Source organism: Cinclus cinclus, chromosome 26, assembly GCF_963662255.1.
Source record: "Cinclus cinclus chromosome 26, bCinCin1.1, whole genome shotgun sequence".
NCBI classification, from domain to species: Eukaryota; Metazoa; Chordata; class Aves; order Passeriformes; family Cinclidae; genus Cinclus; species Cinclus cinclus.
The window spans coordinates 5,756,331-5,773,825 of record NC_085071.1 but is presented as its reverse complement, the minus strand read 5'-3'; the positions used below and the strand labels follow the sequence as shown (position 1 = coordinate 5,773,825).

Below are 17,495 nucleotides of genomic sequence, written 5' to 3'. Positions count from 1 at the left end.
TTAGCTAGGATCCAGCCAGGATGGGGTCTTGGGTCAGTTATTCCTGCTTTGTGCAGGAAACAGGAGAAAAATATCAATATTGATGAAAAAAAAATTAAAAGGACATTATTTCTAGAGTTATCTAAAATAGAGGGAACACACATGGCCGAGTGTGGATCAGCAGTGCCAACAAAGGAAGACAAGGAAGAGCCAGTCCTGGGTCACAGATCTGAGGATTTGAACCCAGAGTGGGAATTTGGAGCTCTCCAGTGCCACCCTCCCCCAGGTGGCTCCAGCCCCATGACTCAGCCAGGGAATCCATCTGGGTCTGGGGGGAGGGAGAAACCTTGGGCAATGTTTGGGAAGGCAGATTTGGGGGGGAGCTGAGGGACAGGGGCAGAAATCCCAAGAAAAGCTTCAACCCTGCTGGGATGGCTCCTGAGAGACTGGCACTGTCCTGTGGGTTCCAGGGAAAGGGTTCTTGCAGTGCCCTTTGTTCAAAAGGGAAATAATGGAGCTCTCCTGGTTCAGATCCCTGTCCTGGACACCCTGGGATGGCTCAGAGTCCCCAAAACCAGCACCCAGCTGTGATCCCTCATATGCAAGGGCACAGCAATCCCAGAATCAGGGATCCATGAGACTCCTCTCCTGTGCCCACCATGGGATTCATGCCCCAGGAACAGCACAGACCCTTCTTTGGGCAGAGCAGGGGTCTGGAATGTCCCTCCTGAAATGTCCCTCCTGGAATGTCACATCCCTGCCCCCGGAGGTCACAGCCTTTGTCATCCCAGCTGGGATTTGCTGGGATCAGGAATCTCACAGCAAAGATCCAGCATTAACTCCACCTCCAGCAGTATTAAATACATGGATTAAAGCACAGAGCTGGCCACTCTCTACTTCCAGGAATTCACCTGCTTCAGTGTTGCTTCAAAACTGAGGGAATTTGGAGGGAATGGAAAGAAAAACGTCCTGGGCTGTGCCAGGGACTCCCTGGATCCTGATGCCATATGGAATTTCAAAGCCCCTAGTGAGGAAATCTGCCTCCCCCACAATGAAAAGACAGGAGAGATCCCAAATCCATCCACTTCCACTCTGAATCGGTGTGGAAACGAGGTGTTTTCCCCAAAACAAAAAAGACAAGACAGAGCCAAGGAGACATTCCAAAGGGATATTTACTGCCCAAGTGATGCACGACCTGAGGCTGTTCCCCTCCAGCCAAAGCAGGGCTCCTGCCCCGTGTTCAGTGGATTTTCTTCCAAGAGGAATTCCAGTGGGAATCACGGCCTGGGCTCCTCCTTGCCCATGTGGTAGTCGGGGGGTGTGTACTTTCCTTGTTTGATCATCCTGTCCCGCTGCTCCAAGATGATCCGGAGTCGTTGGGCCTGGCAGGGACACGGGGGGGGTGTCAGGGATCCCTCAGGGGTTCCCCAAGGCAGGTCCTGGCAGCCCCATAGATGTGGAACCCGCACCAACCCCACCCTGCGGCTCCTCACTCGAGTTTGAGGCTCTTCTCAAAGACTTTAGGGCTTTCAGGATGTTCTGTACTGATGATATTTGGCTTTCTAGGCCAATTTCCTAAGCAGGATGTGCATGCTGCTGGAGAAGCACTGGAGGCAGGGGGAAAGGTCCGCCCCAAAACATGCAACAATTTGGTTGGGAGAGAACTAAAATCCCTCCCAGTCCCACCCCTACTGGTAGGGTCACCTCCCACTGATCAGGTTGTTCCAACCTGGCCTGGAACACTTCCAGGAATGGGGCGGCCACAGCTTCTCTGGGCTCCGGCAGACACCACAGCCCCCGAGGAAGGGGCTGCTGCAGGGCAAGACCCTCCCTTCACACTAGGAATGACCAGGCAGCTCTCCCACCCCGGGCTGGAGTCCCCAACCCTTCCCTAGAACATGCCCATGGCCCTCTGCACCCTCTCCCCAGCCTGACCCAGCACCTCGAGTCCCCCCAACCCGGACGTGGTGTCCCCCCTTTGTCAGGGCCCTCCGGATCCCCACGCCCCCTGTGTCCCCGCCAAAGCCCTGCGGTGCCCCACCGCTCACCCACCAGCTTGGTGCGCTTCATGCACTCCATGAAATCCTCGTACTCGAGCTGGCACTCGCGGCGGGCGCGGGTCTGGCCCAGTCCGTGCCCGCACTCTACCCACTCGCGCTCGAAGGCGTGGCAGAGCGCGGCCTGGCCGTGCGGCTGCGGCATGCTCTGCCGGACCAGCCAGCTGTCCAAATCGATGCCCAGCTGCTTCTGCAGGCCCCAAAACGGCATGGCTGCGCTCCTGTCGCGACACGGCCGCTGTCGCACCGCCGACACCGCCGCCCCCCCGCCACCGTCCTTCACGGGCCTTTCGCGACGCTACCGCCGTCAAGCGCAACCCACGTCGCGGCACCGCATCGCGCTTTACGGCTGGGCGGAGAGAGAAGTGGTACGAGCGGTCCCCCTGCGCTGTAGCTCCCCCTGGCGGATTGGAGGACTCGCTGCATGCCGCGCCCCAGCGCCCCCTGGCGGCCATGGTGCTCAAGGCTCGCCCAGTGCTCCCAGTGCTCCCAGTGTCCTCCCTCTGCGCTCTTCCTAGTGCTCCAGTGTCTTCCCAATGCTCCCAGTCTCCTCCCAGTCCTACAGTGTCCTCCCACTATAGTCCTCCCAATGGTCCCAATATCCTTCCAGTGCTCTTTCTCTGAGTCCCCAGTCCTAGAGATCAAGGGTGATCTGACCAATACACCCACACAGTGCTCCCACTGCCTCCACCTCAGTGTCACCCAGTGTTCCATTACTCCTAGTGTATCCCATTCCCATGATCTGAGGTCCTCCCAGTGCTCCCCAGTTCTCCCAGTTCCTGGCCTTCGAGGTCTCACAGGGGCTGTATCCAGGGCAGGAGCCTTCATGAGGTTTGACGAGACCTCAGGAGCCAGGGAGATGCCACAAGGCCTGGGTCTTCCCCCCAGTGTCACCCACAAAACCTAAACCCACCCCCTATTTCCATACCCTCCCCAAATCCCAGGGGTCCCTGTGGATGTCTGAACAGAGTCTGAGATTCAGGTGAAAGGCTCCACCTTCCCTAATGAGCAAAGCCTCATTAAATGCTGATTGCAGAGGGATTCCCCAGCACCTCGGGCACAGGGTGGGGGGAAAGAGCCAGAGGCTTCCTCACCTGACCCCTCAAGCCACGCTGGGCTATCAATTATCACCATCACTCCTAAAAACAGAGCCCAAACCTGCCACACCCCTTTGGAAGGCACGCAAACCACACGAGCTGGAGGAGCAGGATTTATGGGGCAGGATTTACTTCCAAGTCCGTGAGAGCAGAGCAGGGCAATGCCAGAGTCAGGATGGTACCTTCCCCCTCCCTGGCACTGCCATGGGATCTTTCCCCCTCTGGTACCACTGTGGGACCTCTCCCTTCTGTTCCTGCCATGGGATTTTTCCCACTGTGGTACTGCTGTAGGATTTTTATCCCTCCAGTACCACTGTGGGACCTTTTCCCCTGGTGTTGCCAAGGGATTTTTCCCACCCCGATACCATTATGGGGCATTTCCTCTGCCAGTATCACCACAGGACCTTTCCCACCATGGCTCCTTCTCCCCCAGTGCCAGCACTGCTCAGATGATGCCAGCTGCAGCTGGAGCGAAGACAGGGGTGACACAAAGTGTCTCTGCCATCTCCCAGCCACAGGACAGGGGGGTGCAGAGGCTCTCACGGTCATCTTCTGTCTGGGGTGGCTTTCCCTGGAAGAGCTGGACAGCTTTCCTGTAAATGGAGACACCGGAGGGGGAGCCAGGGGAAGGAGCAGCCCCTTGAGAATGGGGAAGGGGACACTCCAGGGCTCTTCTGTCCCCCAGAATGACAACCAGAGGTGAGTTGACTCTCTTTTCCCCGCTGAAAAACTGGCTCAAGTTTGATAATATTAAAAAAATAGGATCTTTTCCTCATTAATTTTACCCTGAATTTCCAGGTTCTAGGACTCAGATTACCCTCTCTCCCCTTGTGCCAAGAGCCCAGGTGGAATAGAAGCCAGCACCTCCCACAGGATCCAGCCCTGCCCTCTCACCCTGCCCATCTCTTACCAGGCCATACGGGACATGGCGTAGGTGACCGGTGGCTGGGGACCTGCGGTGAGCAGGGATGATGTTGGGATGGTGTAGGCTCCCATGTTCCCAAAAACCAGCCAATCCCCTACATGCAGCTGGGGCAGCTCCAGCCCATCAACAATGTGATCCTCGTCGTGCCCTGGCGGGCCCCGGAGGCTGCTGCTGTGCCAGGGGTGCTCAGGGCAGGGTCTCTGCAGGAAAAACACACAGCAGACACAGGGATGAGGATGTCCCAGTGTCACAGTGACCCCCTAAATTGAACCCACAGACTGGGTGCAACTTCCCTCTGTGGTATGGGGTTGGCTGAGGTGATGCCAAGCAAGGGGAGGGACATCCTGGGGTGTCCCCAAGCCACGTGAGCCCCTCACCTTGTGCAGGCGAGGCCTGGGGCAGGGGCTGTCGAACAGGAGGCAGCTGAAGGCACCGTAGATGCCATCACTGAGGTGATACACCAGGCTCTTCTTGCTGCCACACTCTTCCTCTGGAAGGGAAAGTGGAGAGGGCTCAGGGGGGCTCAGGGATGCAGGGGACACATCCTGCTGTCACACCTACCATCAGAGCCAGGCTGCTCCATGGGGATCTCCTCCAAGGCAGTGATACTGACAGCCAAGGTGAAAGCAGAGGTGACATAGTAACGCCCAGGCCTGGCAACAATGTCCACCCCACTGCCCTCAGGGAAGTACAAATCCAAGGCAGAGTTTATCCCGGCAGCGATCTGCAAGGGAAGAGAAAGAACCTTCCTCTTGTTTAGCTGGGAATTCTGCAGAGAGGCAGAACTGGGGAGAGCTCATTCCAAGCTCATTCTCTGCCTGCTGAGGGCAGGTGTTGGGAGGTTTGTACCTCTTCCAGCGGGGCTCTGGTGTCCTCAGTGCCAGGGAATCCTCCCCCGATGTCCAGGAGGTGCATGTGGTGTCCTAGCTCCGTGCCCATGTCAAACACCAGCTGTGCTGCAGCCACAGCCTGGGCCAAGGCCTGGGGCTCCAGCCCACGGCTCCCGAGGTGGAAGCTGAGGGCACAGAGCCTGTCTCAGCAGCATTTGATCATCCCCAGAGCGGAGGGGACACAGCACTGGGATTGTCACTCACTGGTGCAGCTTCCCACACACCATCCCAAGCCAGATCCGCAGGGCCCCATGAAGCCTTTCTTAGGGTAATACCTGCCCCAAATTTGTCCCAACAAGGTCAAATCCCTGTCTTCACCTCTCCCCCAAGCAGAGCAGCTGGACGAGTGAACTCCCCAGGTCCCAATCCAGAGGGGCTGAGCACCCCTATGGAAGAAGGCCCATGGCTGTACCTGATGCCAACAACCTCCACAGCCTGTTCCTTGGCTGTCTCCAGCAGATGCCTGCAGGATTTCAGCGTGGTCCCAAAAGTCATGCTTGGGTGGGCAAAAGGGATGGAGTCAGCAGTGATCCCCAACAACAGCCTGCACAGCAAAACCACACTGTGTTGAGGGGTTTTGGAATAACAGGATCATGAAAGGAAAAGCCTTTAAGGGTTGGAAAAGCCCTTAAAGGTCACTGAGCCCAAATATTAACCCAAACTATTAAGTTCAGCACTAAACCATGTCCCTGAGCACCACACCTACAAGATTTTTAAACGTTTCCAGAGATGGTGATTCTACCCCTTCCCTGGGCAGGCTGTTCCACTGTCTGATCACCCCTTCAGTGATCAAATTTTTCCCCACATCCAATCTAAACTTCCCCTGGCACAGCTTGAGGCCGTTTTTTCTTGTCCTATTGCTTGGGAGAAGAGACTGACACCCACCTTGTACTATCTCCTCTTGCCCTTTACAGCCCCCTGCCCTCCAGCACCCACTGCAGCAGCACTGCCAGACACCCACCTGGCACGGGGATGGCTCCTGGCCACCTTGTTCAGCTCCACCTCGTTGTCAAAGGCCATCAGTCTCACACCATGGGTGGCTGCATACCTAATGTGGGCGACCTGCTTGCAGGGGCTGCTGTAGAAGATCCTGTCAGCTGGGACCCCAATGCCTTGAACCTGGCTGATCTCTGCCTGCAGGGAGAAGGGGACACGTGTAGCAGGTCCCCAGGAGATGGGGGTGGACTTGCCACTAGCTCTGGGTCTAGCTTGCAGTGCTGAGGAGGGACAGATGCCAGTGTTGTAGCTTGGGCTTTTCCAGGGAAAAGCTACCACAGCTCAAAGGGATCACAGTGGACTTTGTCCTGGCATGGACAGGTTTAAAAACACCATGAGAATGGGAGAGGAAACAAGTGGGCTTAGCAGGTCTGGGGCTGACACCTGCTCTGAGCTGTGACAACTCTTGCCCTTTCTCCTCCTGGAAAACACATCCTACTTAATTACATAGAAGTAAGTGATTTAATTCTGCCTCCTCCCTAGAAGTCTGATTGTTGCAAATGACAAGCAGGAGGGGGCAAAAAGCTTTAGGCTCAGCCCTAAGGACACCAAGAGTTGGACAGCTGTGGCAGTGACACCCTAGGGATGTGCTGTGCCACCAGCCAGGACAGCAGCTCCAGGGACAGGAACGTCAGCCAAAAGGAACAACACAGAGAAGACAAGGATTTCTGGGCTGTGACAACAGAGCGAGACTCCTGTCCCCGTAAACGTCACCTAGAGCAGAGACTTAAGAAAGGAGGGTAAGATCTGCCACTACCCCACAAACATTTCCCTTGGAGCTGTCCTCCCACAGCCCTACCTTGCTGGCACAGGCAAATCCTGCCCCCAGCTCTGCCAGCAGCCGAATCACCCCTTCGCTGCCGTTGCATTTCACTGGGAAATAGGGTTTCACTCGGGGCAAGGCCTTCAGGAAACACAGGTGTTTCTTCACGATGTCCCCAAGGTCTGCCACAAAGAAGGCCTGCTGGTCGCTCTAGGAGACAGCTGGAGTGAGCAGCAGCTCCAGGAGTGCCTTTTCCAAAGGCAGCAGCAGAGCATCAGCCCTCACCTCATGGCACAGCTCTCCCAGGAGGTTCTCCAGGAGGTCTCTGGTGGTGAAGCCTTCTTCCACCATCAGGAAATTGGATTCGTTCAAGTACCCATTCATGGTGTGATGCTCTGGGTGTGGTGGTGCTCCTTTGAAGCCTCCTGGGGTAGGGGATGGATTCTAAGGACGAGACATGCTGTAAAAAGGAAAGGAACATTAGAGGAACGGTTCAGAAGCTCCATCAGCATGGACTACCCAGCCCACAGCCCCGGGGTGCCCCTGGGTAGAGCTCTGCGCTGCTCTGCTCCAAACCAGCAGCTCAGCAGAGCCCTGCTGTGGGTCGCAGCATCTTCCCCGGGGGAGGAGACACATTTCTCTGCAGTTCAGAGCTGTGTTTTGGCACACAGCAGCTTTGTCTCCATCAGCAGGCACCAGCACAGCCAGCAACAAAGCCAACTGCACCACAAAGAGCACAGATGCCTTTCTAGGCCAGGACAGGCTCCTGCACGCTCTGGAATGCAGCTGGATCTGCTGAGTGCTCAGTGGGGTGAACATCCCCTATGGATTCCAAATAGTTGAAGTCTCCTGCATCCACTTTCCCAGTGGAAAGCCCCAGCATAAAGGAGGCACAGCACAGGCCACTCACTGACACCATCCAACCTCAGAACAGCCTGGATCCGTGCTGTGGATGCAGTTCCACAGCTCTCCCATGACACAGGGTGTGGAACAAGGGGACAATTAAGCAGCACAAAGTTTTCTGGCTCATCCTAGCAGAGCTTTAGCTTTGAGCTCGCACCCTTAGCTTTAACAATCTCCTGCCCTGGATCCAACCTGGCCCATAACCCAGGGAGCAGATGAGCTAGCAAGGAACATTTCCACTCCAATAATCCAGGTCTAGCTCCAGGGCTCTTCCAGGAGCATGGTCTCTCTGATTTGAAGTGAGCAGGAGGCAGAGGTTTCACTTCTCAGAGCTGCACACTCCCTCCTCCCCACAGAGACCTCCTGACAGCATTCCAGGGGGCACTGGGAGAAAGACCACGCTGACCCTGGAGCAGCAGGATGTTGTAATGCATTGAGCAAGCACCGCAGCCAATTCCAGAGAAGGGGAACAGGATGAAAAAAACATGTTTTGAAGCTCTTAAAGCTTCATAATCAGGAAAGGAGAGCAACTCCTCCAGCTTTACCCTTCACTCCCCATCACCAAACAGCAGCCAGCCCACCCTGGGTGGGCACAGAAAGGATGGAATGGGTCATTCCTGCCAGAACTTGTGCCCCAGTCTCAGGCATCCCCTCCTTACCACAGTCCAGTTGTCCCTCCCAGGTGTCCTGGTGTGCTGTCAGGGGGGCTTCCCAAAGAATGCTGAGCTCCTGCAGCAGCCCAAGGTGTAGCTGTGCCTGGGGGTCTGGGGTCTCTGGGGAGAAACAGTACAGAGGCTTAGAGAGGGAGAGAGGCACTGACAGCACAATGTCCTTCACCCCTACCCCCAAACTGAGCAACCAGAGACACTCTATAGCTCCCTTCTCACTGTGCCAGGCAAAACAGTTCCCCCAAAGCCCCCCTACCCCACCCCAAATCCCCCTTACCTCAGAAAGCATTTAAACAGATTCTGCCATGGGTCTCCCAAGAGAATGAACCAGCCCCAGGGCCGGCTGTTTGTTCTGCCCCAGATCCCTGCCAGCCCCAAGCCCTGCAGAGGATGGGGGAGCTCTGCACCTATTCTCTTCCAGCACTGCCTCCTTGCTCTGCCTCCCAACCGTAGCCATGACAACCAAACCCAGCCACCCCCATTGGCTGAGCCGCCTCCGAGCATCCTTCATCCCTTTTGGAGAACGCTCCCCCTCCTCGCCCACCCTCTCTCAAGGCTGGGGCTGTCCCGTGCAATCACCCCGGGCTCTCACCGAGTCCCCGCAGCTCATCCCCAGCCTGGCAGCCCAGCCCTTCTTCCCGCGGCTGCGCATCCTGAGCACGGGGACCCTGGTGGGGAAGAGAGCCCGAAATACCTCGGAAATGTTGCTGCCAGGGAAACCAGGCTTCCTGCAGATTAAAGGCTGAGCGGTGTTTGGCTGGGAGTTTGGAGAGGGGGAGGTATTTGAGAAAATGTCAGGGACTGATCCTGCCCTTGCTGAGCTGCTGCTGGTTTTGGTGGGTGCCCCAGGGGCAGATCAAACTCTGCTGTCAATGCAGATGCTCTGTCTGATCCGTGAGACCTGGATCTTGGAAATGGAGCCAATGCTGCACCCCACAGACAGGATAGGCTCAGCAGGGTTTTTTTTAACTCTTCTTGTTAAATGTGCAGATCCCTCTCTGGTGTTGCTGAGGAGTAAATGCTCTGTCTGTGGAGAGGTGGCTGTCCCCACTCAGGGGGGAGTGAGAAGGACTGACTTCTCCTGGGTTTCTGTATTCAACACTGTGGTCTTGGCTTTGCCACAGACTCTCCTGGCAACCAGGGCCAAGGAAGCTCTCGTCTGCTGTAAGATTCTGGCCGGTTCTGCCTGTGCTCTGGCCCATCACCAACACTGGACTGTGCTGTGTGGGATGTGGGCACCACACAGAGAGGCTGGGAGAGCAGAGAGATGCAGAGCCCTGCAGCGCCAGTCCCTCCTGAATGTGCTGGGCAGTGTTGTGATGCAGAGCAGGGCACTGAGCCCATCCCATGCAGCGCCAGGGCAAGCACAGCTCAGAATGACAGAATCAGTTGGGTTGGAAAAGATCTCTGAGATCATGAAGTACAACTGTGACCAGACACCACCGTGTTAATTGGACCACGGCACCAAGTGCCACGTCCAGTCTTTCCTGAAACGCTTCCCAAGGTGGCAACTTCACCGCCTCCCTGGGCAGCCTGTTGCAACATCTCATCTTCCTGCGAAGAAATTCTTCCTAACGTCCAACCTAAACCTCCCCTTGTGTAGCTTTACACTGTGTCCTCTTGTCCTGTCACAGGGAGAGAAGCCCTACCCCCACCTGGCTCCAAATTTCTTTCAGGTAGCTGCAGAGAGTGACAAGGTCACCCCTGAACCTCCTTTTCTCCTGGCTCAGTCTCCCCAACTCCCTCAGCCACTCCTCATCAGACTTGTACTGCGGCCCCTTTGCCTTTCTCTGGACATATTCCAGCAGCTCAATGTCCTTCTTGAACTGAGTGACCCAGAACTCGACGTTCGGCCTCAACAACGCCCGGGATTTGGGGACAGCTCGGGGCGAGCGCGGCGACACCGAGCGACCCACGTGGCGCCGCAAAGCCACGCCCATCAGCTAACCACGCCCACAGCCCGCATAACCCCGCCTACTCCTATAAAAGCAATGTTTGCATAACCCCTCCTAGATTTAAATAACCCCGCCCACTCCCATAAAAGCAATATGTGTTTGCATAACCCCTCCTCTCATTTACATAACCACACCCGCCTCCGGCGTTGTCCCCCGCCCACGAGGCGCGGGGCGGGCGCGCAGTCGGCGGCGGCCATGGCTCCGAGCGCGCAGGCCGGGGGCGGCCGCGGGCAAGCTCCGGCCCCGGGGATCCGCCACGGCATCCGAGCCGTGCTGCTGGGCCCGCCCGGCGCCGGCAAGGGCACGCAGGTGAGGGCAGTGCGAGCGGGAGCGGCCCGCACGGCCTCCCGCACTGTCGGCACTCAGCAGTGTGACCCCCGCGTGGAGGGACGCGGGTGTGCGGCCTTCTGTTACCCGCGGAAGGATCGCGGTGTGCGGTGTGACCCCTGCGCTCCCTTCCATGGGGGTTCGGTCGTATCCCGTCTCCAGGGGGTCGGCTCGACGGGGCTCTTTGTCCCGGACTCGGGTCGGTCGCGGGGAGCCGGTGTCGCTGAGCACCGGGGTTCTGTGCCCGGCCCTGCCACGTGCTGGCCGTTCATCGACTGTCCTGATGTCGCGAGAGGGGGGGACAAGGCCCGGTTGGGACGGGCATCCTCAGTGTCCGATGTCCGGTCTTACCTCTGTCCTCTTTCGCAGGCCCCGAAGCTGGCCGAGACCTACTGCGTGTGCCATCTGGCTACCGGCGACATGCTGCGGGCTATGGTGGCCTCGGGCTCCGAGCTGGGCAAGCGGCTCAAGGAGACGATGGACTCGGGGAAGCTGGTGGGTCGCGGGGAATGTGCTGGGAGGGGACACGGGCTGGCAGCGCCTGGAATGAGAGCAGACAAAATCCACCTCCTAATTAGAATTCGCTAATTAGTGTAGGAAGGCAGATTGCAGGGTGAAGGTAGGGATGGGGTGGGGGCTTTCCTTCTGTCACCCTGCAGCAGAAGCATCCTATATAAACATCCTCTTCAAAATTACTATTTGCTTACCAGCAGCCTGTGGCCCTGGGTTGTTTTTATCTTTTAGGGGGTGCAGTCTGGCTGGCAATTTTCTGGCTCCTGAACACTGAGGTGACAGTGTATCCCTGGAGCTGCAGGACATTACAGCCCTGCTTTGCGGCTCCTGTGTCTCTTCACATGATACCTGAGCTCCAGGTATCACTTCAGAGGGTTCATCTGCATCCCAGCTCTTGCGTAAGCTCAATTCACCTGTAACTATAAGGTGAAAATAAACCTAAAGGTGTTGCTGTGGTAGTTACAGCAGCTGCTGTGTGAGAGAGTCACTTTGGATCCCCAAGAGATACGAGTTAGAATCTCTGACATTCATTCTCTGAGGGTCTCATTATCTCACCCCGATGACTGAAATATCTTGGGGAAACTCAAGGGACCACAAATTTCAGTGACTTGCCCCAGTGTGGGGCAGATCTCGAGCATCGCTGTGGCTGCCATGGGCTCGTAACACTCTGGGGAGAATCTGCAGGCCCCAGATGGGGAGAGCAGCCTTATCTCACTTCTGCTCAGAGCTCATTGCAACACCAAGCCTGCAATACCCAGCTGGTTATGAAAGATAGGGACATTATCTGGCCAGGCTGGTGGTATCTGCCACGTGTGTGTGTGTGTGTGTATGTGGCAGGCAGCTCCACGCAGCTCTGTGATAACTCAGCTGGGAGTACAGCAGCATTTCAGGATGGGGTTTATGCTCAGGACCTTTTTTCTCCAGAGGGTGTAATCAGGAAGGATCAGGAGTGACTTGCTGCTTACCCCTCTCTGCCTGCAGAGCTGTAGTTTCTGTGTTGTGACAGCTTGGTCCCCAATCCTAATGGGTCCCAGCTGTGTGTGCTGGAGAAAACAGCACTGCTGAGGAGAGCTGCTCCCAAATAAACAGCTATTGTTGGGGGCTGCAGCATCTGTGAGTGCTGCAGTGTGGAAAAGGCACTAATCCCAGTGGTATGCCGAGATTGTTACATGGGGAAAAAACTATCCAGTGAAGCTGGAGCTTGTCAGCAACTATTGGGCTTTCACCTTCATACCAGGTTTATGGGAGTCAATGAACAACTCCTGCTCTGCCCTTCCTGCCCCGGCCTGCCTCCTGAGGGAGATGTGTAGGTGAAGGTACAAAGTAACAGGAAATCAAGATTATGTTGATATTTTGTATTGTGATTTGGCTTAAAAGAAATCATAATCTAAGGAGTTTGAGCTGGCATTATTCCTTGCAATACAGCAACCTTTGTAACAGTGAGGTTACAGAGCTGGTCCAAGTCCCTGACAGTCTGGAGTGTCCCTGGAGTAAAATGTGGTATTGCCTATGTCCTGGTGTTGCAGGGAGTGCTGGCCTGATGTGGGCAGGTCAGAACAGGCAGCCTGAGCATTGACATGAATCATGGAATCCCACAATATCCTGAGTTGGAAGGGACACACAAGAATTATTGAGTCCAGCCCTTGGCCTTGCACAGGACAACTCCAAAAATCCCACCCTGTCCACAAGGGCAGCTGCTGTGTGTAAATTCAAGGTGTCCTTCCTGACTACATACCTGTCTCATGTCTGCAGGTGAGTGATGAGATGGTGGTGGAGCTAATTGAGAACAACCTGGACTCCCCTCCCTGCAAGAACGGGTTCCTCCTGGATGGCTTCCCACGCACGGTGAAACAGGCAGAGATGGTACGGGAGCCTCTGCTCAGGGGCTGCTCCAGCACCTCCTTCCCTCAAAACCAGGGGTCCCTTCTCCCTCAGCCCCTCTGAGGTGGGTGTTTGCTGTTGCAGTTGGATGAGCTCCTAGAGAAAAGGAGAGAGAAGCTCGACTCCGTCATTGAGTTCAGCATCCCTGACTCCTTGCTGATCCGGAGGATCACTGGACGGTAATCCTTCTCAGTGCAGGGGTTGGGATTTCCTAGTCTGTGGAAGAGCATCCTAATTTCAGATCCCAGGTTGTTCTCATGATGCTTAGGACTGCAGTGGTGCTGGTCTCTGTTTCTGCCTATTCTATGCTTGCTCCAGCCTTGCGCAGAGCCCCTTCCTTGCGCTATAAATCAGGGATTTCTGTAGAAAATCTCAGCTCACCCTTTAAATTTCTCCTTCTCCAAAGCTATTATTGCTCCCTTACACAGGACCCTGGGATTTGGACACCAGTAAACTTCCTCCAGGGTCAGAAGTGTGTTTTCTTGCATTGTTATCCAGACCTCTCTCCCAGCAGAGCAGAAAGTGAAACTCCCCTTCTCCATCTCCCAGCGCAGCTGCTTTTCCAAACTGAAGAGGTCCTTGGTACAGAAATAACTGCAGAGAATTGTCTTACTTACAAGTGAAAGGCTAATGGTGTTGCTGTGGCAGATGTTTCTGTGCTGATGAGTGGCAGGTTCAGGAGATCTTTTCCTGACCAGGCTGCTTTGCTGACAGTTTTTTTCTGTCTCAGGCTGATTCATCCAGCGAGTGGCCGCTCGTATCACGAGGAGTTCAGACCCCCGAAAGAGCCCATGAAGGACGATGTATGTGAGCTCCCAAGGCCACAGCTTACCTTGCTTTGGGTTTAGCTGATGCTTTGCAGTCTTTTCCAGGAAAAACTCATTTCTTTCCTTCTCTTGTACCTTCTTGTTCTGGCTTTCTGGGGAGCGTGGGGGGCTGCTTGGGCAGCCTGAGCCGATGGCACTGTGGGGATGGATGGATGGATGGATGGATGGATGGATGAAGGGCATGGGCATTCTGCAGAGCTGGCCCAGGCTCTGCCAGCCTCAGAATTTGTTGGGTTCTGTCCACAGCTCAAGTTGCAGTGGGTTGTGATTGGTTTCCATCCTGTGGAGCAGCTGTAGCTGGTGCCTGATCTCAAGGCTCCTTTTAGCAAGCAGAATAGTGGGGGGGGGGGGGGGGGGGAAGATCATGGTTCTGAACCCTCTTTCTTCAGTGACTGCTCTGGGACTTGTTCTGGCTGTCCTGCACACCTGGGGTTTCCTCTCCAGCACTGCCAAGGAGACAAAGGGGGAACATCCCAGGCTGCAGCTTGCTGGAGACTGTTTTCTTGCTTCCCCAAGGTCACTGGAGAGCCCCTGATCCGCCGCTCGGACGATAACGAAACGGCCCTGAAAACCCGGCTGAAAGCCTATCACACCCAGACCTCCCCCCTGGTGTCCTACTACAGCAAGAGAGGGATCCATACGGCCGTGGATGCCTCCCAGTCTCCCGACGTGGTGTTTGCCAGCATCCTGGCAGCCTTCACGAAAGCAACATGTAAAGACCTGGTTATGTTCATTTAAGGCTCTGTCCTAGGACGGGGCTCTACTTTTTTTCTCCTCTTTCTCTGTCTCTTGTCTCTCTGGGGCCAAAGAGGGTGAAGAGCTGAGCAGAGTAGAAGGGGAAGGGATGAGGTGATGCAGCCCAAGGCAGGGCTGTGGTAATTCTTTAATTTAATTAAACGAGCTGTTAACGGTCTCGATGTTGCTACATGTGAACGTCAGTCTGTGTGTGGATGTTGGAATTTTGGCCTCTAGAGGCCGCAGCGAGCCCAGGTTCCAGCTGCCCAAAACGGGCTCTACACTCCTTTGGGTCAGAAAGCTTAGAAATGCACTTTCCTGGAAGGAACTGCACTTCCAGCTCTTCCTGGCTACCCCACAGGGGCCTTGGAGAGGGATTTCACAGGAGATGTGGAGCTGCAGGATTGAAACCTGGGGTTGCTCTGTGTGTGTTGCTGTGGAGACAGCCTGGCTGCTGCTCGGGGCTGGGTGACAATGTGTTCTTATATGTGTTTTATTCCCTGTGGGGTGGCAGGTTCCTGTTCTGATGGCACGTGGGGGGGTAGAAAGAGGGTGGGGAATTTCAACCTTTATTTATCTGTGGGATTTATAGCAAATTAGTGAGATGCTTCTTGCTCTTCCAGTGTGAAATCTGTGGTCAGAGTCTAACAGTGTAGCAGGTTGGAATGTTCTGAGGATAAGAAAAGGACTTGGTTTTTATCTCTTTGCTCTTGCCTTGGTTTTGACCAAGGAGAGGAAGATACATTGAGCTTTTCCTGATCCCAGAGTCTTAATATAGTAAAGCCTTACTGCAAAACAAATGATTTCTCAAGGCTTGAGACACAGCGTTATTAACCAATGGCTCTGTGTGCCCTTGAGCTAACGACCTTTGGTGTGAGCTCATGGAAATGTTCCTGTTTCTTGAGCAAATCCAGCAGCTCCATCAGGCTGTGTTTGAGGACACTGTGTGTGCTCAGTGCCTTGGCCTTTCCAGGGCATTGTGCTGCTGTGTGGTGACACTGCAGGGCTGGCACTGACCTTTGGCCATGAGGGATTCCAGCCCTTCCTAGAGGACCCTGCTGTAAATATGGATTGGCTCAGATGAAACTTTGTCCTTTGGCATTCCATGTGTGTTTACTGACTGAGTGTTATTGAGTATCCTCCTTTTTCTCTCAGGATGGCCCACTACATCCTATGCACTGGCTGCTAGGTGCTCTATGCCCAGAGGAGATGTTTAATCCTCAGGAATCCTCTTTTCCTTGATAATTTCTCTTTTGCCTGACAGTCCTCTCTCTGTCCTCACACATCGTTTCCAGGGACAGAACCTCTTCCCTTCCAGCAAACTGGAAATAACACTGGGAACTAAAAGCAGTGGACTTGTTGCTCTAGAAAGCACATGACTGAGGAGAAAGGCTCTGACAGTAAACAGGGCTGGTTTTGCCAGCAGCCTGTGTTTCCCTGGGATTCCCAGATGGCCCTTGCTCTGTCTCTGGGTTTCCTGTGGAAGGGTAACCTGGACTTGGTGAGCTTGGAGGTTGGGATAACATTTAGGATGGGACTGGTGTGCCCAAGGAAATGGGAAAGTGTGGGTTACAGCTGCCCTGGCATCTTGGTGACCCTAAAAAAGTTCTTTGTGGAAGCAGCTTTTATTTTGAGAGTCAAAAGGGAGAGCTGCAGCTCTCTACACTCTGGGAAGGGTTCCCAGCCAGTTGGCATTCCTGGATTTGGTCAAGGTTTTACTCTACAGCAAGAGCAAGATGTTCCCCCACTCTTCATTCCTTTCCTCCCTTATGCTCACTTCACATCCAGCTCACCAGCCTTTTTATTTTTTCCATAAACCATGCTTAATCTTGTTTGTTTGTTTTTCCCTAAATTTTTTTTTCTGTTCCCATTTATTCCAGCTGAGTGACTCCATCAAGCAGATGAGACACCACCAAACGCTGCACACTCTGCTACATCACCCATTGCAGCCCTTCCCTGGGTGCAGGGAGGGCAGCTGGGAGGGGGGGGTATGATTGATGGGAGGGGGGGAAGGAGGTGGTAAACAAAGGGTTGGGGGACTGATTTGGTTGGGTTTGGTTGCATTTCTTATTTGGCAGAATCATTATCAAGAGGAGGTGGCCTTCTCCTTAGAAATCATGTTTGTGGAGGCAAAACAATTGTGGAGAGGGAAACATCTCTCAGTGATCAGCAGGTCCTTGACCTCTTGGAGGGCAGGGCTAGATGTTATTCCAGGCTTCTCCAGGACTTTCAGGGCTTGTCTCATGGGCTCTTGGTACTCTGAGACCACTGAAAGATTTGCTATGATTTTTTTCTAAAGTTGCTTCCTATCAGGAGGACCAAAACAAACAAATGATTCATCATGTCTGAAATGGAAAGGAAAAAGAGATTCCCGTGGTCTTTTCCTGGAAGTTTTGTTTTTCTTGTTCTGCTGCATTCCTAAACTCTGGCATAGAGACTTCTCAAGGATTCTCTGCTGCTGAACAGAGGGGCTGTGGCTCTAGTCCAAACCTGCCTTACTTGGGATTGGGGTGGCTTTTCTGTGATCATGTTCAAGCTGGAATTCACACAATGCTGAAGAAATGCAAAAGAGACTTTTCTTAATTGCCTGCAAAAATAACACTTAATTAGAGTTGGGTTTTTTGCATTTCTTTTTAGATCAAATGGTGCCTTGTCTAACCCCTGAATCAATAATAAAATAACCCCTTTACATTTGTATCTGGTGCTGTGTCCTCTTTGACCTGCAGACAGCATGGAGGATGAGGAGGCAGATGACAGCATCAACTAACAATTGAGCTGGGTGGATCCTGGGGCCTGATCCTATCTCAAGGATGTTCTGTGCAGCTGGAAATGTAGCTTTTATCTCTTCTCCTTGCTGAGTGTGTCCAATGCTTTAGATCACCATAGCAATGGTGGTTTTTTGCTGGTTCTCCTCTTTCTTCCTGTGTGAGGCTGAAAGCGCCAAGCCCCTGTGTATCCTCTGTCCAGAGCTCCTTGCAG

At 54.4% G+C, this 17,495-nt stretch overlaps 3 protein-coding genes across 6 annotated transcripts; 1 reads left to right on the top strand and 2 right to left on the bottom strand.

Annotated features, from left to right (window-relative positions):
• Window positions 1–1,133: 1,133 nt before the first annotated feature.
• NDUFS5 (NADH:ubiquinone oxidoreductase subunit S5) lies at window positions 1,134–2,371 on the bottom strand. The gene is made up of 2 exons (XM_062509088.1): window positions 2,032–2,371; window positions 1,134–1,361 (listed from the first exon to the last, which is right to left on the bottom strand). Exons 1-2 carry the CDS (start codon window positions 2,245–2,247, stop codon window positions 1,257–1,259), a joined length of 321 nt encoding a protein of 106 aa, XP_062365072.1. The 5' UTR covers window positions 2,248–2,371; the 3' UTR covers window positions 1,134–1,256.
• Window positions 2,372–3,258: 887 nt separating this feature from the next.
• AZIN2 (antizyme inhibitor 2) lies at window positions 3,259–10,958 on the bottom strand. Of its 2 annotated transcripts, none has more exons than XM_062509251.1 (12): window positions 10,912–10,958; window positions 8,871–8,946; window positions 8,270–8,383; window positions 6,993–7,167; window positions 6,744–6,917; window positions 5,910–6,082; window positions 5,361–5,492; window positions 4,908–5,073; window positions 4,620–4,782; window positions 4,436–4,548; window positions 4,044–4,258; window positions 3,259–3,726 (listed from the first exon to the last, which is right to left on the bottom strand). In XM_062509251.1, exons 4-12 carry the CDS (start codon window positions 7,089–7,091, stop codon window positions 3,579–3,581), a joined length of 1,383 nt encoding a protein of 460 aa, XP_062365235.1. In that variant the 5' UTR covers window positions 7,092–7,167; window positions 8,270–8,383; window positions 8,871–8,946; window positions 10,912–10,958; the 3' UTR covers window positions 3,259–3,578. The 2 variants fall into 2 exon arrangements, with proteins under 2 accessions (XP_062365235.1, XP_062365236.1); XM_062509252.1 differs by having other exon boundaries at window positions 5,361–5,444.
• AK2 (adenylate kinase 2) lies at window positions 10,365–17,213 on the top strand. 3 transcript variants are annotated; one of them, XM_062509255.1, is made up of 7 exons: window positions 10,365–10,542; window positions 10,930–11,055; window positions 12,826–12,936; window positions 13,039–13,133; window positions 13,685–13,757; window positions 14,298–14,493; window positions 16,816–17,213. In XM_062509255.1, the coding sequence occupies exons 1-7, from the start codon at window positions 10,429–10,431 to the stop codon at window positions 16,863–16,865; spliced, it is 765 nt and encodes a 254-aa protein (XP_062365239.1). In that variant the 5' UTR covers window positions 10,365–10,428; the 3' UTR covers window positions 16,866–17,213. The 3 variants fall into 3 exon arrangements, with proteins under 3 accessions (XP_062365239.1, XP_062365238.1, XP_062365237.1); XM_062509254.1 differs by having other exon boundaries at window positions 10,385–10,542; window positions 16,397–17,213; XM_062509253.1 differs by lacking the exon at window positions 16,816–17,213 and having other exon boundaries at window positions 10,385–10,542; window positions 14,298–14,706.
• The last annotated feature ends 282 nt before the right edge of the window (window positions 17,214–17,495 follow it).